The 19,562-nt window shown below is 41.3% G+C and overlaps 1 protein-coding gene across 5 annotated transcripts in view; it reads left to right on the top strand.

Annotated features, from left to right (window-relative positions):
• The window catches only part of LOC101473430 (alsin), a 33,439-nt gene extending 25,437 nt beyond the window's left edge, over positions 1–8,002 (top strand). For 4 of the 5 annotated variants that reach the window (XM_076875178.1, XM_012920308.5, XM_012920307.5 and 1 more), the window contains 8 exons: positions 843–1,000; positions 1,625–1,723; positions 1,848–2,030; positions 2,136–2,181; positions 2,301–2,362; positions 3,248–3,397; positions 4,046–4,142; positions 4,473–8,002. In XM_076875178.1, coding sequence (XP_076731293.1) covers positions 843–1,000; positions 1,625–1,723; positions 1,848–2,030; positions 2,136–2,181; positions 2,301–2,362; positions 3,248–3,397; positions 4,046–4,142; positions 4,473–4,511 — 834 coding nt within the window. In that variant the 3' untranslated portion in view covers positions 4,512–8,002. The remainder of the gene's footprint in view (positions 1–842; positions 1,001–1,624; positions 1,724–1,847; positions 2,031–2,135; positions 2,182–2,300; positions 2,363–3,247; positions 3,398–4,045; positions 4,143–4,472) is intronic. The other variant, XR_002721167.3, reaches the window with a different exon arrangement.
• Positions 8,003–19,562: the final 11,560 nt, after the last annotated feature.

Genomic DNA, 19,562 nt, shown 5'->3' with positions numbered 1-19,562 from the left:
GTAAAGGTGCAAAGTGGATGAATTAGCAGGGAGGCGGGCCTTGAGAGGAGGTTGTGTGTCTGCACACAGTTGCATGCTAGACAGATTAGCCTGTGATAGAATGGCCAACAACAGTTCAAGTCCATTTTAAAATCTCCAGTTAACCGAACAGGCATCTGTTTGGACTGTGGGGAGAAGCCAGAGTAAGTGCAGAAATCCCATAAATAAACAATAGAAAACATAAATTAAAATGTACATTTTAGGAGCTTTTCAGATTACATAGAATAAATAAATTAGAACTCACATTTTTGAAGAAGAAAAAAAGGAAAGCTACCTGAAACGCTAAAACGCAAATAATAAAAATATAGGTGGTTTCCTTATATTTTATCTGTCACGTTGGTCACACTTCGATACTTAATTGCCAAGATTACGTATCAGCTGCCTTTAAAAAGCATTGCATTTGTATTTAGTACTCATTATGAACTTCTAAATCTCACTACTGACACATATTTTAGGAATTTAAGACTAAAGCTAATAACTAAACAGAAATGTGGAAATTCACTCTTTGAACAGCTGAAACTAATCTGAATTCAAAACAAAATAAAATAAACCAAAATAGAAACTGTAATAGCTGTGGCAACTGGAGACCCAGCCCCGATCAGCCGCGATGATCCATCACGTGATGTTTGAACGCATTGGAAGCCGTCCAGGCTCAAAGAAGATCTTGAGGGGATATTACCAAGTTTAAGTTAGGTGCGGTTTGATTATCATGAGCTGTTTTCCTGCGTCAAAAAAGTCTTCTGGTTTTGGTTATTTGTAGTTTTGTTTTTGTTAATAGATGTTTGTGTATGTGTGTGCATCAGGCATGTGAGACCCCCCACCACCCTCTAGGCTGGCTGGTGGAGACGTTGGTGACAGCGTACAGAATGACGTACGTCGGTGTGGGATCAAACCGCAGGCTGCTCAGGCAGGCGGTCCAAGAGGTCCTGGCCTACCTCACGCATTTCTACGGCGTCATCAGGTAGATTCATCTGTTTGCTGGGCCCTCAGGAAAGAGTTTCTATACACGGGTCTGAGACTGGAGAAACTTCCAGGACTGTGCTCTGAAAATTAGGACATTTTGCTGTTTCCCTGTTTAAGGTCATCTTAGTGCAGCTTTCTGTGCCATTGCTACATTTCAGTCACTACCTTGAAATCCTGTTCTGACCACCTGCACTTGTGCATATGATTTCACCATGGACCTGTGCAGAGATTTTCCAGGTCAGATTTAACCGACTTTATGTCGAGGATCTGAAAATTTCATGTGGGTTTTTCGTGCACTTAAGTTGTAAGAGTTCCACAATTTTGGAAAAAAATAAGACAACCTCTCCCCTGTGACTCTGAGGGCTTTTAACTCTGAGAGTAAACATGACATGTCTTCATATTAAAGTTATTGTACCAAAAATAAATCAATCAGCTGATTGTGAGGGAGTCAGGACTGTGGTTTAAGATTTGGTTTACAGGGACTGAGCCCTTATTAGATTTAAAAACTGAAGGTGAAACCAACTTAAATAAAACTCTTGTATACAATAAATTTTACTATATATGTATATGTGGTATAATGTCTGTCACCTGACTAAATATGGGTGTAATATTCTGTCTGCAGGTTTTTATTCCCAGGATTACCGGACGATGGCAGCGTCCTCCCAGATGCCCCCACCCCTCCATCTAAGAGCAGACGCAACTCTTACACAACAGGGCATGGGTGAGTGACACACACACACACGCACACACACACACACACACACACACGTACAGGACACATGAAGTTTTCCTGACTCTTCATCTGTGTTTTTCTCCTCTTCTTCCTCCACCACGTTATTCTCCAGCTGTGTTATGGTGGTGAGCTCCTCCTCTCTCCTCCTCCCTCTGCTGCTCCCTCGACTCTATCCTCCTCTCTTTACTCTGTACTCCCTGCAGGAGGAGCAGGAGGAAACTGAGTACTGGGAGCGCATCCTCCGACTCAACAAACAGCCTGACCAATCGCTGCTCAGCTTCCTGGAAGTGCAGGAGTGAGTACAAAACACACAAAATAAGTAAAAATATAAAAGGTTTTCTTCTTTAGAAAAAAACATTTTGTTTGTTTGTTTTGTGTCATTTGAATTTTTCCACTTTAGGAAGTTCTGGCCGCTGTGGATGTCAATTCTTGGGGAGAAAAAGCAGGTGAGGCAGTTTTTTTTTTTTTTTCTTTCTGTAATTTTCAGTCTAAATGTGCAGCTTTTATTTACAGCTGCAGCTCTCGTTTCATTGTCTGTAACTGGATCTCTTTGCATGCATTACAGATTGTGTCCAGCAGCAAAGACGCCTGTTTTGTTTCTGCTGTAGAAACACTCCAGCAGATCAGGTAGCTGCCCTGTGATCACGCACAATGTCATTAGTGATGACTAGACACTAAAAATGAAAAATGGAGCTCTTATTCATGGTTTAGAGTTTTGTGTATCTATAAGAGTGATTCATTTGCAACTGAATTTACAGATGTCCTGGTTACAAACACACAAGCTTTTCAAAATGTAAATGTTTCTTCACACAAGTAAAAAAACTCCTTAGAAGCAGATTTTATTAAAGCGGGATAAAGTTCATGGTTCACCTGTCGGCCATGAAGAAGAGCGTCACTACACTGAATGATGAGCTGTGCTCAGTTCAGAGTGACGGATGATGTTGTCGATCCTGACGTCCACCTTCACATCCTGAACCTGAGCGCACAGATGTTCAGCTCTTTGGTGGGCGGAGCTTCCTGACTGCAATGGAGGGTCTCCTCGAGGGTGCTCAGTATTTTGCACTCTCCTGCTGACCTCAGAGCCGCCAGCAGCTCTCTGTGTGAACTGAGTAAGCGGTTAAAAAGAAGGATAGTCGGATGGGTGATCACTTGAATGGGATGTCGCTATTGTCTCCTTTTCCTTCATCAAGGATGCTCAGCTATATCCTCTCCTAAAGGAAGCATTAAACACCTTTCCTAAGCATTTAGAGAATTTGCCCAGTTCTTGTGAAGACTGCCACACAGATACTTTCAGGTCATTTCACTCAGTTAGCAGCTGATTATTCAAGCACACACTGGGACTCCTTCACTCAGCTGGTTTTTTAATAGATGTTGTGATGCTTGATCACAAACTATTGAGACTTTGGTAAAGGGATACACACCCACGCACTAATAAAAATGTCACAATGTCATGAGTTTATAATGTAAATTCACAAGTTGAGTATTAAAATTCAACCCTTCATATTTACACAGCACCAGATTCACTCCGTCAGACAAGCTGATGGTGATCCAGAAGTCGTTTGAGGAGCTGACCCTGGAGGTGAAACCTCTGCTGCATGGTGACTTCCTCTGGTGCATGGATGATCTGTTCCCACTCTTCCTTTATGTGGTGCTCAGAGCCAGGTATCCTATCACACATTCATGCATTTGCATGTAGTAAGAGGTGTCTGTATTGCCTTATTGGTGGTATTTGAGGTCTGTGTTGGTTACCCTAACCTTATGCTTTTATTGAAGTCTTGACAATCAGGGAACAAAAACAGTCATCAGTCTACCTGATATTTTTCAAAAATACTTAGATTTTTCCCAAAAAAGTACTTTTAGCTTGTCTCCAAATACAAAGGAGTAGGATTCAGGGTTGATGTCAGCCTAGCCGGTGAGTTAGACCTCACAGTGTTAAATTTGTGTCCCCTCTTTAGAGATTCAGGTGTAGGAACTATAGCCTCAAAGTTTTTTAAACACGTGATATTTATAATGATTAAAAAAACGGAACATTTTATAAGTGATAGCTGGCAGAATTTATATCTGTAAGAGAATGAAGGGCATTTTCCATCCTGAGCTATTTTCTTGAGTATTTTATAAAGTACTGTGTTTTGTTGGAGGTTGTCTAAGTAGCTGTACAAGAAGTGAAAACCAAACTAAGCAAGTCAAAGAGGACCAAACCAGTCCTGATGGTTTTCAAGTTCGCAGTCTTGTTATTTTTACTATCCCACCTCTTTGAAAGTAGTTTTATAAACATCCAATTAATCCATTACACATTATTCTGCTGCTCAGGATCCGAAACCTGGGAGCTGAAATCAGCCTCATAGAAGATATGATGGATCCCAACATTCAGCACGGAGAGCTGGGACTGATGTTCACAACACTAAAGGTGAGAGCAGCCGACTCCCAGACACATTTACATAAAAGGTGTAAAAGTACCTGTTTCAACATAATTTTATGGACCCTTTGTGTTTTCTTCTGGATCTGAAGCAGCGTAATTAAAAAAACCTTTTCAACAAATTCCTAGTTTTGTGTCAGTTTACAATAAGAAAGGTCTATAAGCACTTTCCTGACTCCATAGTTCCTCAAAGGAAACAAAAAATCTTTGTAAAACTTCAGGAAATCTCCAAATTGCTGTTTTTGTTTCAGCTGTGACTCCAATCACAGTTATTCTTCGTCCATCATGCGTGCAGGATTTTAAACCATGTCTCTGCCACAGGCCTGTTACATCCAGATCCAGCGGGAGACGAACACGTAGGAGACTGGAGGATGCCACGCGCTGACAGGAAGTGCCATAACCAAACCGAAGCTGCATCGAGGCTGCAGACGTGCACAGCAAAGGGAATGTGGGAGCTAAACCTCTGAGCAGGAGGAGGTCTGACCCCTCTCATTAACTCCACTTTTTTCTATCCAACAACCTCATCAGGCCTATAAACAGTGGGAGCGTAGCGCCCTCTTCTGGACAGGCTGCGACACTGCACCTTCATTTTCAAATGCACTTTGACATACGTGTCAGTTTAACTTCCATTTGAGTTTCAGAACTATTTAATGAAAATTTTATTTTACAGTGTTTCCCTGACTGCTGAATAGGGCTGCCACAAACGATTATTTTGATAGTCGACTAGTCACCGATTATTTTTGCGATTAGTCGACTAATCAGATCATCATCCATTGGACGTAAAACTACAGCTTATTGCACCAGCAGCATCTGCTCTTATATAACTATCATTAGCTTACAGCTTTAAGTGTTTAAGGTCTGTGCTAACTAAAAACAAAGACAAGATGATAGTTTATTAAATTTTAATGAAATTTGCAGATTGTTTCGGTGAAGTTTAATAAACTCCTTGCTATCTAAAATATAACAGGACACTGGAGTATATTCTGGAGCATCTCACACTTCTGATAATCAGCTGTCTGCTTGACGTTTATTCAGCTGTGTAAAAACTATAACTTTAATCTCAGACAAACTGATTTACTCAGGAACAAATAAAATACTAAAAAAAAAAGCCAAACAATAACATTTTAAGTTATCTAAGTGACTCATATATATTTAACCTGAGTAGCGAAAGATGGCGGTGGGTTTGAAAACGATTTGCGGGGAGTCCGGTGTTCTCACGGCGCTAGTGAGCCTAGCCCCCGGCTCGCTAACGAGCTAGTGGGTAACAGATGTCTCCGAAAACGTTGGAGCGCTTTTGAAAATATGTGGTGTCCTGGTAAACTGAGCAGATATTTGAGGTTTACACAGCTACATTCTCGCCTGAAAATATGTTAAACGTTTATTTTGTGACCCAGAAAGAATAATAAGAGTAACATTAAAACTAACTAGCTGCCGCCATTGTTGGAAACTGCGCTGGGCCGCGCTATGAATTCTGGGACACAGCTGCTTCTTCTTCTTCTTCTTCTTCGGGGTTTAACGGTAGCTGACATCCTTGTACATGCAATGCTGCCATCTTCTGTTTCAGTCCGTTATTACACTCTTAAATCCTGCCACTTATTCCTGCGTCTTTTGTGATCTTACAAAGCTTCAAACGACACGTCTACTATTAAATCAGTCGTCGACGATTTTGATAGTCGACGTAATCGTGACTAGTCGACAAATCGTGGCAGCCCTACTGCTGAATATACAGTGTATATTATACCGATTTCATCTGCTCTTTGCATCAACTGGATGCAAAAAGCGCTAACTACATCATAGATGATAAACATAACTGTGTTTTAAAGGGAAAAGTCGGTGCTAATAACTGCAATAACGATGTAAATATTTTTCTAAGGGTGAAAGAGTTTTCAAAAGGGATCTTTAAGGCTGTTAATGCTACGATCGTTGTTTTTATTTAGCTGAATTTGAATGCAGTGGAAAACCAGGGAGAGAGATGACGAGTGTGTTCTTGGTAGCAGATTTTGGATGAATACACTGTTGAAGGCTAATGTGGGCTACAGTGCAGGTACTTACTGAACGTGCAGCATGTGTCAGCTGCAGTTAAAGTTAAAGTGTGGCTCTAAACCAGAATTAGGTGCTGCTGCTGCTTTGTGAGGCTGAACGATTTTTCTCCGTTTTAGCTCAATTTTATTTTGAGTGTGAGTGACGCGCTCACTTTTCACTGAGCAGCCGAATGAGACAGAGCTCGATCAAACTGGGCATCCCGCCGATGCCGATGCACATTAACAAACTAAAACTGTAACTCTGACACACAAACATAACTCTGATCTCCTACAGCTCTGATATTTTTAACCAGGATAAAGTGACCAGCAGGATTACTGATTTTGGTCCTTCGCTGAACAGGATGAACAAGCTCAGCATAAAGGAAACTTTCATTCTTTTAATCTGAGTGCTTCTTCTCTTATTCTGTGTTCTTGTTTAAGAATATCATCTTCAGATCCAGGAACGCCGAGTTTTCTGGGCTTTAGTTTACTTCCACGTTCAGCCGGCGAAAGTCTGCAAAAGGAATCTGCATCTGTCATCTGTCATGTTTTTGTATCAAGCTGCATGAAAGGAACATTTCAGGGTTTTTCTTTTGTTTTTGGGTTTCTGTTTGTGTGTTTTATTTTGTTTTATGTTATTAAGAAAAGCAACTTTGCAACATTTCCAAAAAGTTTGACAGCAAAGTTCATGAACATCTCAGTTCAGAGAAAATGGTGCGCACATTCACGTCATAATTGTTACTGTGTGTGTTTTAATGCAGATCCAGATTTTTTTAAAAACACATTTGTCCAGCTAGTTAATGAAACTTTTAGGTTGTTTTGATCCCTTGAAGCTGACTCAGAATAATATTTTTTTTAATGTTGTGTCCTTGTGTGTTCAAGGAAAAAAATAAGACATGAGGGAGTTTTGTCACTTTAAAATGATTTTCTTATTTATTTATGATTGGAATACAGTTTAAATTAATGATATTGATTATAAATTATGAAGACTTACCACAAACCTGCACAGGATCCATCTAAATTTGAGTGAGCTGAGGACTGTGATGCTTTTGTATCATCGAGACTGACGACGACTTGTAATTTCAGTGTTACTGAAAGCTGCACTGTATTCACTGCCACCTCCACCATGTTTTTATTTTTGGCAGAGTCACTTAAACCTGTGTTCTGATTTAGTTTTTTAAAAATACTACAAGCAATGGAGTGAGAGTTGCTGAGAGTTCATGGTGTAAAGCCTGAGCCGTGAAATAATTGACCCTTTTTGAAACTGGTGTGTTTATTGAATCTATTGCTTTAAAAAAATTAAATAGCAGTTTATAAATGATTTGTGTGATTGTCAGTCACACTGATTATGTACAGATCTCATGTATCTCATGTATGTATCAAATATGATACAGTCTGTGTTACAGGGTTAAATCTTTGGACCTATCAGGTTCAAGGAGAGAGAGCCTCAGCCAAATATCAACACTGTCTTCAGCTCTCAGACTGACTTTTGTTGATTTGAGATAAATGAAAAGTTTCTCTGAGAATCGTAATGCACTGTACAGCAGCTCTCCGGCTTCATGCATTTCATAAAGAGAAGCCAGTGTCTGCCTAGATGGAAGAAACCATTAGAGGAAAATAAAGTAATTAAAACTGATGAGCTAACATGTAAAACATGTTTCAGACTAGGAAGCATCTTTGAGGTGATTATTTTTTTCTAACTGGGTGCATATTTTTGTAACCTTGTAGAAAGAGTTGATTTGGGGGGAAATGATTGATGAATGTCGAGTAAAGACTGATTTCAGATGTTTATTTTTAAAAAAGGCAATAAATTTATTTTAACTCTGGAAAGGTCTCCTCGTTTTGTTAAAATCACGACTGTTTGAAAAATGATCAGCACTCCTTCGAAGCACAGAGTGTTTGCAAACGGACTGATTCTTATACAGGACCTTTCTACTCTCCCAGAGCTCTTTATACCCACACTTATTCATACAAGTGCTTTCTATCTAACATTCAAACTCCATCGGAGCGCAACTTGGGGTTAGTATCTTGCCCACAGATATTTGGCATGCAACCCAGGAGCAAACCAGGTTAGTAGATGACCTGCTCTAACTTCTGAGCTACAGACACCTGGAAACAGCTCCAAATATTTGAAGGAATAGGTGTGGTCTGAGGGTTATTTAGTTCTTTTGCACATGTAGGTGAAAGATTTAGACTCTGGATTTTGAGGTTTGTGAGGCTGACATAAGGGGGAAGCGATGTGTAGAGCTGAGCAGGATGATGGAGGGTTTTTCGGAGAGTTTGTTTATAAGTACCAGTCTCTGATGGAAGTGAGAAGACTTCATACGCACGCGCACACACACACACACACACACACACATTGAAGACAATAAAAGGCGTTTAAAATTAATATACACCACGAGTTTAGTCTATAATTCAGCAGGCTCCAAGGGAGGAACTCACACATTACAGTCATTTGATTTATTGATAATATGAGAAATATTGACTAGTAAAGTGTTTTATGAGTCATGAAATACAAAATATCTGTTAGTTTTAACACACATGAAGAAACTACAGAGATGCGAAGCAGTCCTTTTTTTCCTGGGTCGACTGAGAGGCCAGCAGGCATTTTAACAATTATAAGGAATATATGAAGAATATCTGAGTGAAGTCCGTAACCTCTCACACTTTTCTTAACATAGGAGCAGACTGAGAGAATAGCCCTGTAAAAAGGTTTACCAGTGGTACAGAGCAGAAAGCTGACCAGGACTATTCAGGATTGTAATACATCTAAGGGCCCCATTATAAACAGTATATCCAGTACATGTAAGCACTGGAAAAAGACAGATTTCAGGACAAGCGTAGCTCATATTTCGTTTTTTCCTTTCTTTTTTTAGCCTAGTTGTAGTTCAATTCTGGGGACAAACATTTATAAAATGTTGTGAGAGTGAAGTCTACACTGATTATAACTGTTTTACACATGCAGAGATATAAGAGGAAACCATACAAAGCAGGTATTTGCATTTAAAAAAAAACCCAATAGGAAACAGTGATGTGGTTTCCACAACCAGTAAAAAAAAAAACACAATAGATTCATTCAGCCTCTTTAGGATCATAAAGAGCAGATCAACATAATCCACTAAATGTAAAGGATCCAGAACTATAAACGGTATAAAAGATGGTCTTTTTAATGGCCACCAGGGGGCACCCTTGTTGTTAGAAAGTGAGTTCTGGTCAAATAGGAGTCAATGGGAAAAGCTCTTTTCAGCTCTTTTTCTCATGGACCTCAGCAAACACTTTCCTGTTGAATTTATTGTCTCAAGCACTATTTTACAGGAGAATAAAGGAGGTTTTCCCAGTTTGACAAGTCCGCTCTTCACTCTCCACAAATAATTGCAATCACAAAATTAATAAACTTGAGGTTTTCACTTACCAGTAGGTCACATCACATTGGCAGTGTCCATCTTTTAGGCCGCCTGTGGCGTGTACACAAGCTTTAACCATGCCTAAACACTAACACGTTGTGACCATTTCATATTCAGGCCCAGGAGCGGCCGTGAGGGATCAGATGTTGACTCTCTGACATTCGATTCAACCTGATGTCGCAGCTACCTGTGGAGTGTGATCTTAGGTTAACACCTGTGTGTTGGAGCAGGCTCAGGTGTCCGTTTCATTAATGATGGATGATTGTTTCTTCCTGACATCACCTGGATTTCTAACAAAAAAAGAAAGTATTTGTGCCTCATTCTCGTCTGCTCTGCTGAAGGTAATCCAGTCAGTGGCTTCAAGTTTTACATCAGGAGTTTGTCATTAGTTTGGTTTCTTTAAAAAGAAACAAAAAACATTTTTTTAAAAAGGAAACACAGAGTTAGACACCAACTCTGTAAAATCCTCATTGTTGTCTGAAAAGAAAAACTAATTATACCAGCTAGAACATTTTATTCAGGCAGCTGACTGTGAGTCACCCTGGGCTGCTCTCTCTTGTAAAGTACGTGCTCATGATTAAAAACATGTGATTTTATCTTCATGCAGCCAGTTGTCTTATTAAACTGTCAGCCAGCCTCCTTTAACTGTTTAGTTTTGACTGTTTTTAATGTTTGATCGTCCAGCTGAAACGTGCTGGCTGGTCCATTGATGAAACTTCACTGCATTACTTTTCAGTAAAGCGGTCGGATAACAGCTGATGAACAGCGACATAAAAAATATTCCTTCCTCCCAGCCTCGCTGACCTGTAACCAGGGGTCAGAAAAACAGGAACCGCAGAGTGTTTTAAAAATATCGGACACTGCTGGCTTTTGTTTTGGAAAGAGCTAAATGGACCTTGAAAAGAAGCTCTTAAAGGTCAGGTATATAAAGGTATATACCTGACCTTTAAGAGCTGTTCTGCAGATCTCTCACACACACACGTACATATATGTACACAAGATGCCTGGATGTTTAGAGGTTTCATCTGCATAAGCCAAGAGGATGCATACATGTCTTTAAAGTCAAGATTACAGGAATTGTAATTCCTACCATCCATCCATATTCATCCATTAACCCTTAGCAAACAATTTTATTTCCTAAAATAAAATAATTTCCAGTGTTAAATATAGAACTTCAATTATTTTATTTTAAAATAAAATGTAACTATATTGAGTTGCAAATACTTACAGGTAGGTAGACTAAGAATAGAATAAATGAGTAATAATCGGGTTTTCGCAAGAACAAAAAATAAATACACTGTCGGGAAATTTAAATAATGTGTAAGTAACTTTAGGTAGTGCGTGAGTAATTCAAAGTATTGCATAACTTCGGGTATGTTATAGGAACGGAGACAGTCCTTTCCTGAAATTCCATTAAAGTACAAGTGAATTAACGTCTCAGATGTGGGCTGTATTATAAAGTGTTACCCAATTTTTAACCGATAGTCTGAGATTACAAATTGAATTACAGAATTACAAAACACCTGGTCATAAAAAAAAGACCTCCGAAATCTCATTGTGTGTTTAGTTAAAATGCAGAAATGATTGTGCGTATGTTTTACCGGATGCAAAATAATGTAGTGTAAGCCAGAGCCACTCTCCTTATCTTTCATCCCTGATTTCTCTGTTTTTACTGCAGCTAGTGTTCTTTTCACTGTGCTGTTGAAAGAAGGTTTGCCAATTCTCCCAGCATAGACTGTGGAGGAGATACCAGGAGATGGGTTACCGCAAAACGTGAGCAGGACAGGACCACTAGAAGGGCATCAGCCCCTGCAGCAGGACTGCTCCTTTGTGTGAGGAGCCGGAGGAGTGCGTCCAGAGCTGGATAAAGTGACCTCCAGCAGGAGAGTTTTGTGCATGTTTCTGTCCAAACTTTTAGCAGACTATTAGGGTTGCATAACGCCCTGACTTCATTTAGTGAGATCTGTGCTCACAGACCAGCATCATGCAGCGTGACTGGCATTATCCAGAGAACAAGGGAACCAGCAGATCCACCAGTGAGCTCCATTCTCTGTACGTGTGACACATGAGGAAGAGAACTTTACGCCTCCTGCAGCCTCCATCAGCACGACTGGACGGCTGACTGGCAGAACATCCGGAACGGTATACATCAGTGCATCCGATGCTGCCAAATAGCCCGACAGACCTTAAAGTCATTGATCTAGGTGTGGGAGGAGATCCATAGGACACCATCTACCGTCTCACCTAAAGCATCCCCCGTTGTCAGGAGGCATGTGGGGGCCAAAAATACGATTGATCCACATGTAACACCCGGATCAGGTTTTTTTCGAGTAGTTATTGTTTATCTTCAAAATAAATTCAAAATGTGGAGATTAAATGTTCAGTTTCAAGTCTTCCACGGCTGTTAAACTGTCTACGTTCCAATGCGATTGAAGAGACGCTGTATCTGGTCAGAAGTTAAAACCACACAAACTCATAAGAGTTGGCCAGGATGTTGATGGCTGCACCCTTGTGCAGTAAAGAGGGGATATGTTGTATTGCCAGACACAATGAGTCAGCTGGTCAAGTTATTTCACTTACCCATCTACACAAGGCATTATGCAGAGAGGTTATAGGAGCCATGGCAGAGATCCACATTTCAACTTTAATCTCAAAATAAACAATAAATGAAAAAAAAAGTGCTATTTTTTGTCTTAATGTGCCCGTCATAAAAGAAATGGCACATTTATTCAATTATTTATTTACTGTTTTCCAGGGTGGTGTATTCCAAATGGGCTGCTATGTTTGCTTAAACATATTAACTTAAATTTCAGATCGACTTTGCCCTCAAAATTTAAGTCAGCAGACGATCCCGGGGCTGGTGTGACTCACGTGTTAGCAGATTTCCTGGAATGAATTCAGTACCTGCACTGAAAGCAGCACGCAAACACGATCGCTGAGACAGAATGTCATCACAAATAAAGAATATTTACGAATGCCTGCAGGTCATAATGAACAGGATCAAGCATCAACAATCACCCACAGCTTTTACATGAAGTTTGTTTACATTAATAGATATGCAGTAATCGTGTGCTTGAAATCTAGCATTTGTCTGCATGAGAGAGGGAGACAGAGACCGTTATTCTTTTCATCTTGACCCAGATGATGTAAAATGAGACACTTTTTTTGGATCAGCTGATTCAGATCAGTTCTGGTCTCATTCATAATTGTTCCTCCTGTAAGTGCTGACGTGCAGCCCATCTGCAGGGCAAGCGGTGAGCTGAGGCCCCGACAAAACTGCAGGTCAGACGGTTCGGATTGGCAGAGCTTACACACACACACACACACACACACACACACACACACACACACACACACACACACAGACTTTGATTGTGTGCCTGCATCTCAGCTGTGTTTGTGTCTGCAAAGGATGAAAGAAAGTGAGGATAGAGAGCAAGCCAAGAGCTAGGAAAGAGCCTGGTCAGGTTAACCCTCTTAACCCTCAGGGCATCAAGACAGTCACATTAGGTGTTTATGTGACCTCTGACTTAAGACCTCCTCATTACTGTTATGAGAAATCATGCAAATGCCTAAGTCCCCTTTTAATGTTGAAAATCAAAAGTTCAAATAAGTTCAAATAAGTTCAAATAACGTCAACATTAAAGGATAAAAATTCCTTTCAGTGATTTCCTGAAGCCTCTGTTGCTTATTTGTGTCTCCTCTCTGATGATGGTGCAGCTTCATCACATAAACAACCTTCTAACAGACTGAAAAAGGTTGATTGCATTTAGTTTTTTACAGCCAGGAGAGGAAAAGTCTGACATGCACATCCACACAGCTGCTCCTCTGGTTAATATGCTGCAAAATGTTTCTGAATTCAAATTATACCAGCAAAGACTTCAAAGAAAAAAAATAGAGATGCTGAAAGCCATCTGATACACGAGAAGGGATAATTTGTCCCTGTGCTGTTTCTGTCCCTCGTCCTGTCCTACTGATCCAGTAAAAGGGAATAAATGAAGGAGCATTGAAGGAGGACACAGGAGGGATTATGGGCTCTTGACCCAGTTACCTGCCGTGACTAAATACTGGCATAGCCGGCACACTGGCCTGGACTGGCCTTCAGCGCATAAGGACAGCTAGAAGCAGCATTTATTCACTCACCCATAAACACACATGCGGACAAGCAAAGCTTTTCCTTTAAGCTAAACTTGCACGTATCAAAAAAGTACTGAGTAAATCTGTGTTTTTAAAGCATTGATCCTGAATATTTTGTGCACTAAAGCTGACAGCAAGGTCAGATATGCCCATATACAGTGTGTGCAGATTCTTTCTTGAATGCAGCAACTCTCTTTGATTAAAAGCTCATCATTTTGAAGTAGAATAAGTGGGACTGTGAATGAGGCTTTAGAGTAAAATAGTGCTGTTAAGTACCATGTGGTTTACCATACTGACCAGTTTTTCAAACTCTTCAGTATGAGTCTGAACTTTTTGTCAGATTTTCTTGGTCCTTTTTTCCATTCTTAAATATTGCACTGATTTTGTGTATTGTTGGCCAGGATGAAGTTATGTCAGCAGACCTGCTTTTGATTGTGGTACAGACACACTCCCAGACACACAGCAAATTAGGACACCAAGTCTTATGTGCAGACTGAGAATGCACACACCTGCCAAGGCTGAAAAATCCCTCCACATCCACGTGTGTAGAGCCCAGGAGGAAATAGAGATCCAGGTTAAAGTGTTTGAGACAGTGACAACCAAAGTTGAGATGTTTCCCTTCCTCTCAGTGGAACATAGTGCTTCCAGAAATTGGATCCAGATGTGAATGTGACTGGGACACAATGAAGGCTGCTTCTAACAGCTTGGACGAGTTTACGGACACTGTCACCTCCTATATCCACTTCTGTGAGGACAGCATTGTGCCATCACGCACCAGGGTGAGTTATAACAATGACAAACCCTGGTTTACTCCTAAACTCAAAAAGCTGTGGCTGGAAAAGAGTAAGGCGTTCAGAAGTGGAGACAGGGACTGCTACAGAGAGGCCAAGTACAGGTTCACTAAAGAAGTGAACATTGCCAAACATCAGCACTCTGAGAAGATGCAGCAGCAGATCTCAGAGAATGACTCGGCCTCTGTGTGGAAAGGTTTTAGGAATATTACAAACTACAAGCCTAAAACCCCCCACTCCACTGATGACTTGCTCTTGGCCAACACCCTTAACGACTTCTACTGCCGTTTTGACGAGCCATCAGGCAGCCTTCACACCTCCAACGACCCCAACAATAGAGGCACTTTGGACACTCATTCCCCCACCTCTCCCCCCTCCATAGAGCCATCACCACCTTCAAACTGTTCACCTGCAACACCCGCCCCCTCACCCCACACAAAAGAGGATTTCACACCACCTCCTCCGACCACAACTCTTCATATTCATGAAGCAGATGTGAGGAAGCAGTTTAGGAGTCTGAATGCTCGGAAAGCTCCCGGCCCAGACGGTGTGTCTCCTGCCACCCTCAGACACTGTGCAAACGAGCTGGCCCCAGTGTTTTCTGGCATCTTCAACTCCTCACTGCAGGCATGTCATGTGCCTGCCTGCTTCAGGTCCTCTACCATAATCCCTGTCCCCAAGAAACCTAGGATCACTGGACTAAATGACTACAGACCCGTGGCTCTGACATCTGTGGTCATGAAGTCTTTTGAGCGCCTAGTTCTCTCCCATCTCAAGACCCTCACGGCCCCCCTCCTGGACCCCCTGCAGTTTGCATATAGAGCCAACAGGTCTGTAGACGACGCCATCAACATGGCCCTACACTTCATCCTGCAGCATCTGGACTCCCCAGGAACCTACGCCAGGATCCTGTTTGTGGACTTCAGCTCTGCCTTCAACACCATCCTTCCAGACCATCTCCGAGGCAAGCTTTCCCAGATGAATGTGCCTGATCCCATCTGCCGGTGGATCACTGACTTCCTGACGGACAGGAAGCAGCACGTGAGGCTGGGAAAGAATGTCTCGGACTCCCGGACCATCAGCACCGGCTCCCCTCAGGGCTGTGTTCTTTCTCCTCTGCTCTTCTCCCTGTACACCAACTGCTGCACCTCCACCCACCAGTCTGTCAAGCTAATCAAGTTCGCAGATGACACCACCGTCATTGGGCTCATCTCGGACGGGGACGAGTCTGCCTACAGGAGGGAGGTTGAACGTCTGGTGTTTTGGTGCAGCCACAACAACCTGGTGCTGAATGCCCAGAAGACAGTGGAGATTATTGTGGACTTCAGGAAGCACACAGCCCCACTCCCCCCCATCATCCTGACTGACACCCCCATCACCTCTGTGGACTCATTCCGCTTCCTGGGTACCACCATCACCCAGGACCTGAAGTGGGAGCCCACCATCACCTCCGTCATCAAGAAAGCCCAGCAGAGGATGTACTTCCTGAGGCAGCTGAAGAAATTCAACCTGCCAACACGGACGATGATGCAATTCTACACTGCAATCATCGAGTCCATCCTCACCTCCTCCATCACCGTGTGGTACGCTGGAGCCACTATCAGGGACAAACAGAGACTGCAGCGTGTTGTGCGCTCTGCTGAGAAGGTGATTGGCTGCAGACTCCCATCTCTGCAGGACCTGTACACCTCCAGGACACTGCGGCGTGCAGCCCGGATCTCAGCTGACCCTTCTCACCCTGGACACAGTCTGTTTGACCTGCTCCCCTCAGGCAGGAGGCTCCGGTCCATTCGCACCAGAACCTCTCGCCACAAGAACAGTTTCTTCCCCTCTGCTGTTGGACACATGAACAATAACCACATGACTGTCCCCGCCACTAACACATGACCCTACGCTGTGTCACTGCATCATTTCATGTTTGGCACTGATCACCACCTGCACTCATGTATATATCTTTCTACGTAGCACTCATAATTCTTATTCTCATGTATATATCTCATGTATATCTCATGCACATATCTTTCTTTCTACATAGCACTTTAATTCTTATTGTCTGCACTGAAGCACCGCAGCAATTTCCTAATGTTGTAAACCTCAACATCTGGCAATAAACCCATTCTGATTCTGATTCTGAATCCAGAGATCATCAAGACGCTGGCTCCCAATTCTGCCTGTTTCATTTTCATGTATATTTCTATTACTAGATAAGATGCTAGACACAGAATGTCCAATTCTTCTCCCTGTTGCAACAGTAAATACTTCAAACCTAAAAGTCTAAGGTGGGTCGCTCCCACCTCTGGCAAAACTCACGCATATCCCTCTGGCAGCTGGGATTGGCTCCAGCCTCCTCAAGCCCGAGTGACCGACCAGATGGATGTTTCTAACCAGGCAGCTCTACACCCCTGCAAATTTTTAACAGAATTTATTCAAAACTTTGAGCCGTCACGTTTACAAAGAAAATAACACATACACACATTCACACACCCTAGCAATAACATAACCTCTTTGGTGTGGATTTAAAAAAAGGCCAAAAGGCAAATTTATTTGTACAACCTTGCTTAGAAGAGCACAGTAAAAGTGAAAACTTGAAAAACTTACTAACCTCTTGTAGGTATAGTTTGTTCCAAGAAAAACCAAATATCTTGTAGCTTAAAAATGTTTGCATGGAAGATAACTGACAATAATGCAAAGCACAAACCAGTTGTTAAACTGCTAAAAGGAGAAATAATAACTGCTGAATTTATCCACCATCCCCGTGGTGCTGTGAAGGCACTGTCACCTTTATTTGAAGACACTGGACCTCTATCACCAAGTGTGAAAACGTTATTAACCTGCAACAAACAAAAAACCCATGTGCGCCAGTCAGTTCTGCAGCTCACTAACATGCATGTGTTAATGGATCCGACTCATCCCAGATAATAGGGTTCAGCTCATTGTTTGCAGAATGTCTGTTATATGCAAACGTTTAGCTCAAGGTGATGTGGAAAGAGCAGTGATTTAAAAGAAGCCTGCAAAAAAGCAGGAGACATGCATTTTTGCAGGAAAAACCTAAATAGTAAGGTCTGAGGTGGAAGCCAGAAAATGCACAGAAGACATGACCATTTGAAAAAATTAATAAATACTAGTTTTAAAAAAAATCAAGAAAGCTGATAATAGAGGCAGTGTAGCTCAAGTTTAAAATAATAAATAAGATAAAGTTTCTAAGACAGCCAGACCCTCAAAATATTCATAAATCACTCATTTGTGCACTGTGTTTGCAAATGAGGCCAAATGTTTCAGAGTCCAAATATTTGGAAATACTTTCTTTAGGTTCACATTACTAAGGCAAGAAATAAATCAGTGATTTTGATTACTGGCCAGTTGCTGCAGTTGTTCCATATTTTCTTGATGTAAGGGTCAGTCACAGCCAACTAAGATAACACAGCTCTGCCAGAGTCAGATTTACTAAACCGACACATGTCAACGAAATTTCAGCGTTGTAATGATAAACATAAATACAGAACTTGTTTTGGTCACATAGATAGAAGGATTTCTGCTTTGAGGACTCCTCTTGCAACTTTCTCCATCTGGGTGGAAAACCTTTGTTGACTTTGGTTCCAGGCACAGTTTGAACAGCAAACACAGCCCTAAGGAAAAACTTCAAATTCACAGCCCTGCTTCTCACAAAATTACCCCAGCTCTGGTATTGCTGGGCATCCTCAAATGAACTGCTTGAGGTCCTTCCACAGTATTTAGTATCAGTATCTGACCTTCACTGTTTAAAAGTAAATCTTTGGCAGAGTTGCCGGTGCTCAAGGTGCAAAAAAAAAAAAAAACCATTTAAAAACTAGCGTTTGTAAAAAAAATCTAACTGAAAAAAACATTATGTGGGAAAAATCTTCAGTTTTAGTCTTTGAATGTGGTCAAAGCTGTCAGCCCAACCAGTCTCAGCAGGCTTTGTTGCTTATTTCTATGACTGTGATGTCTGTTACTGTGTCAGGTGTCTGCTCCGAACCCATTAAATCTCAGTAATAACCAACCACAGTGTAAGATAAAACACAAAGACTGAGACTGAAGATTGTAATGAAAAATCCACATCCATGCACTCAAGTTATAGGCTTTAGTTAGCTATAAATTTCCAGTTATATTTCCTGGAACAATGTTTTATTCATCGTTCCATTGTTGATTGTTGGAAGTTCATGGTAGCCCTTATGAGCCCTTATAAATGCTGTGTTTCTCAATTTCAGGCAAAAAATTCTATTTTGATCTCACATCCATAAACACAGCCTCCCACCAACTTTCTGGTTTCTCTTTGGTGAATTTCTTAGATGGTGTTGGCCTCCTTGTTGCTTTACTGCCACGCAAGCCGTTCACCTTCAAATTTTTCTTTGAAAGCACACTCATCAATATTAACCTTGGCATGTCCAAATGTTTCTGTTGCAGTACTCCTTTCATGCACTGGCAGCTTAAAGAAAGGAGCCACACTGCAAAGGACATTTGTCAGCTGGTCCATGTGTTAATTAGGTGTTCCCATGCCATGTATTCATTGCTACTGGAGTCAGCGATCACTCGGGGTGTTGTGTTTCACTCCCCAAGGACTCGTGTACATCCAAGTGTGCACGCGATATTGGATAGTTGTGTTTGTGAGAACTGTCATCTACATGACAGTCTGCAGCCACAATAGCTCTTTGTCTGCCAAGAGAAACTGAAGCAGCTAAATATCTCACACAAGATAAACTCAGCATGAGCGTTGACACATTTTTTAGACTCTCGCTCAGCATTTTGAAAAGCGAACATGTGTTTTTAAATAGCTATTTGTGCTTTGCATTTCAGTTTGTTTAGTTTCTTGTTTTCGTGATAATGTCGGAGTGAGATTTAGCACAATAATTCCATTTAACAATCCAGTTAGTCTGTCTCACACATATTGTTAGTTTTTTAAGTCCACAACATGGTCTCAGTTAATTTTATTTTGTCTTTAACACTAGTTTATTGTATCTAAGTTAACTTAAACTTTTGCACATCTGGTTTAATTAAGTTCACTATACCTTTAATGTGGAAAACAGGTAAACTACAGCATGT

Source organism: Maylandia zebra, linkage group LG16, assembly GCF_041146795.1.
Source record: "Maylandia zebra isolate NMK-2024a linkage group LG16, Mzebra_GT3a, whole genome shotgun sequence".
Classification (NCBI taxonomy): domain Eukaryota; kingdom Metazoa; phylum Chordata; class Actinopteri; order Cichliformes; family Cichlidae; genus Maylandia; species Maylandia zebra.
Note: the sequence above shows the minus strand (reverse complement) of the source record. Positions and strands in the feature narration are given on the sequence as shown.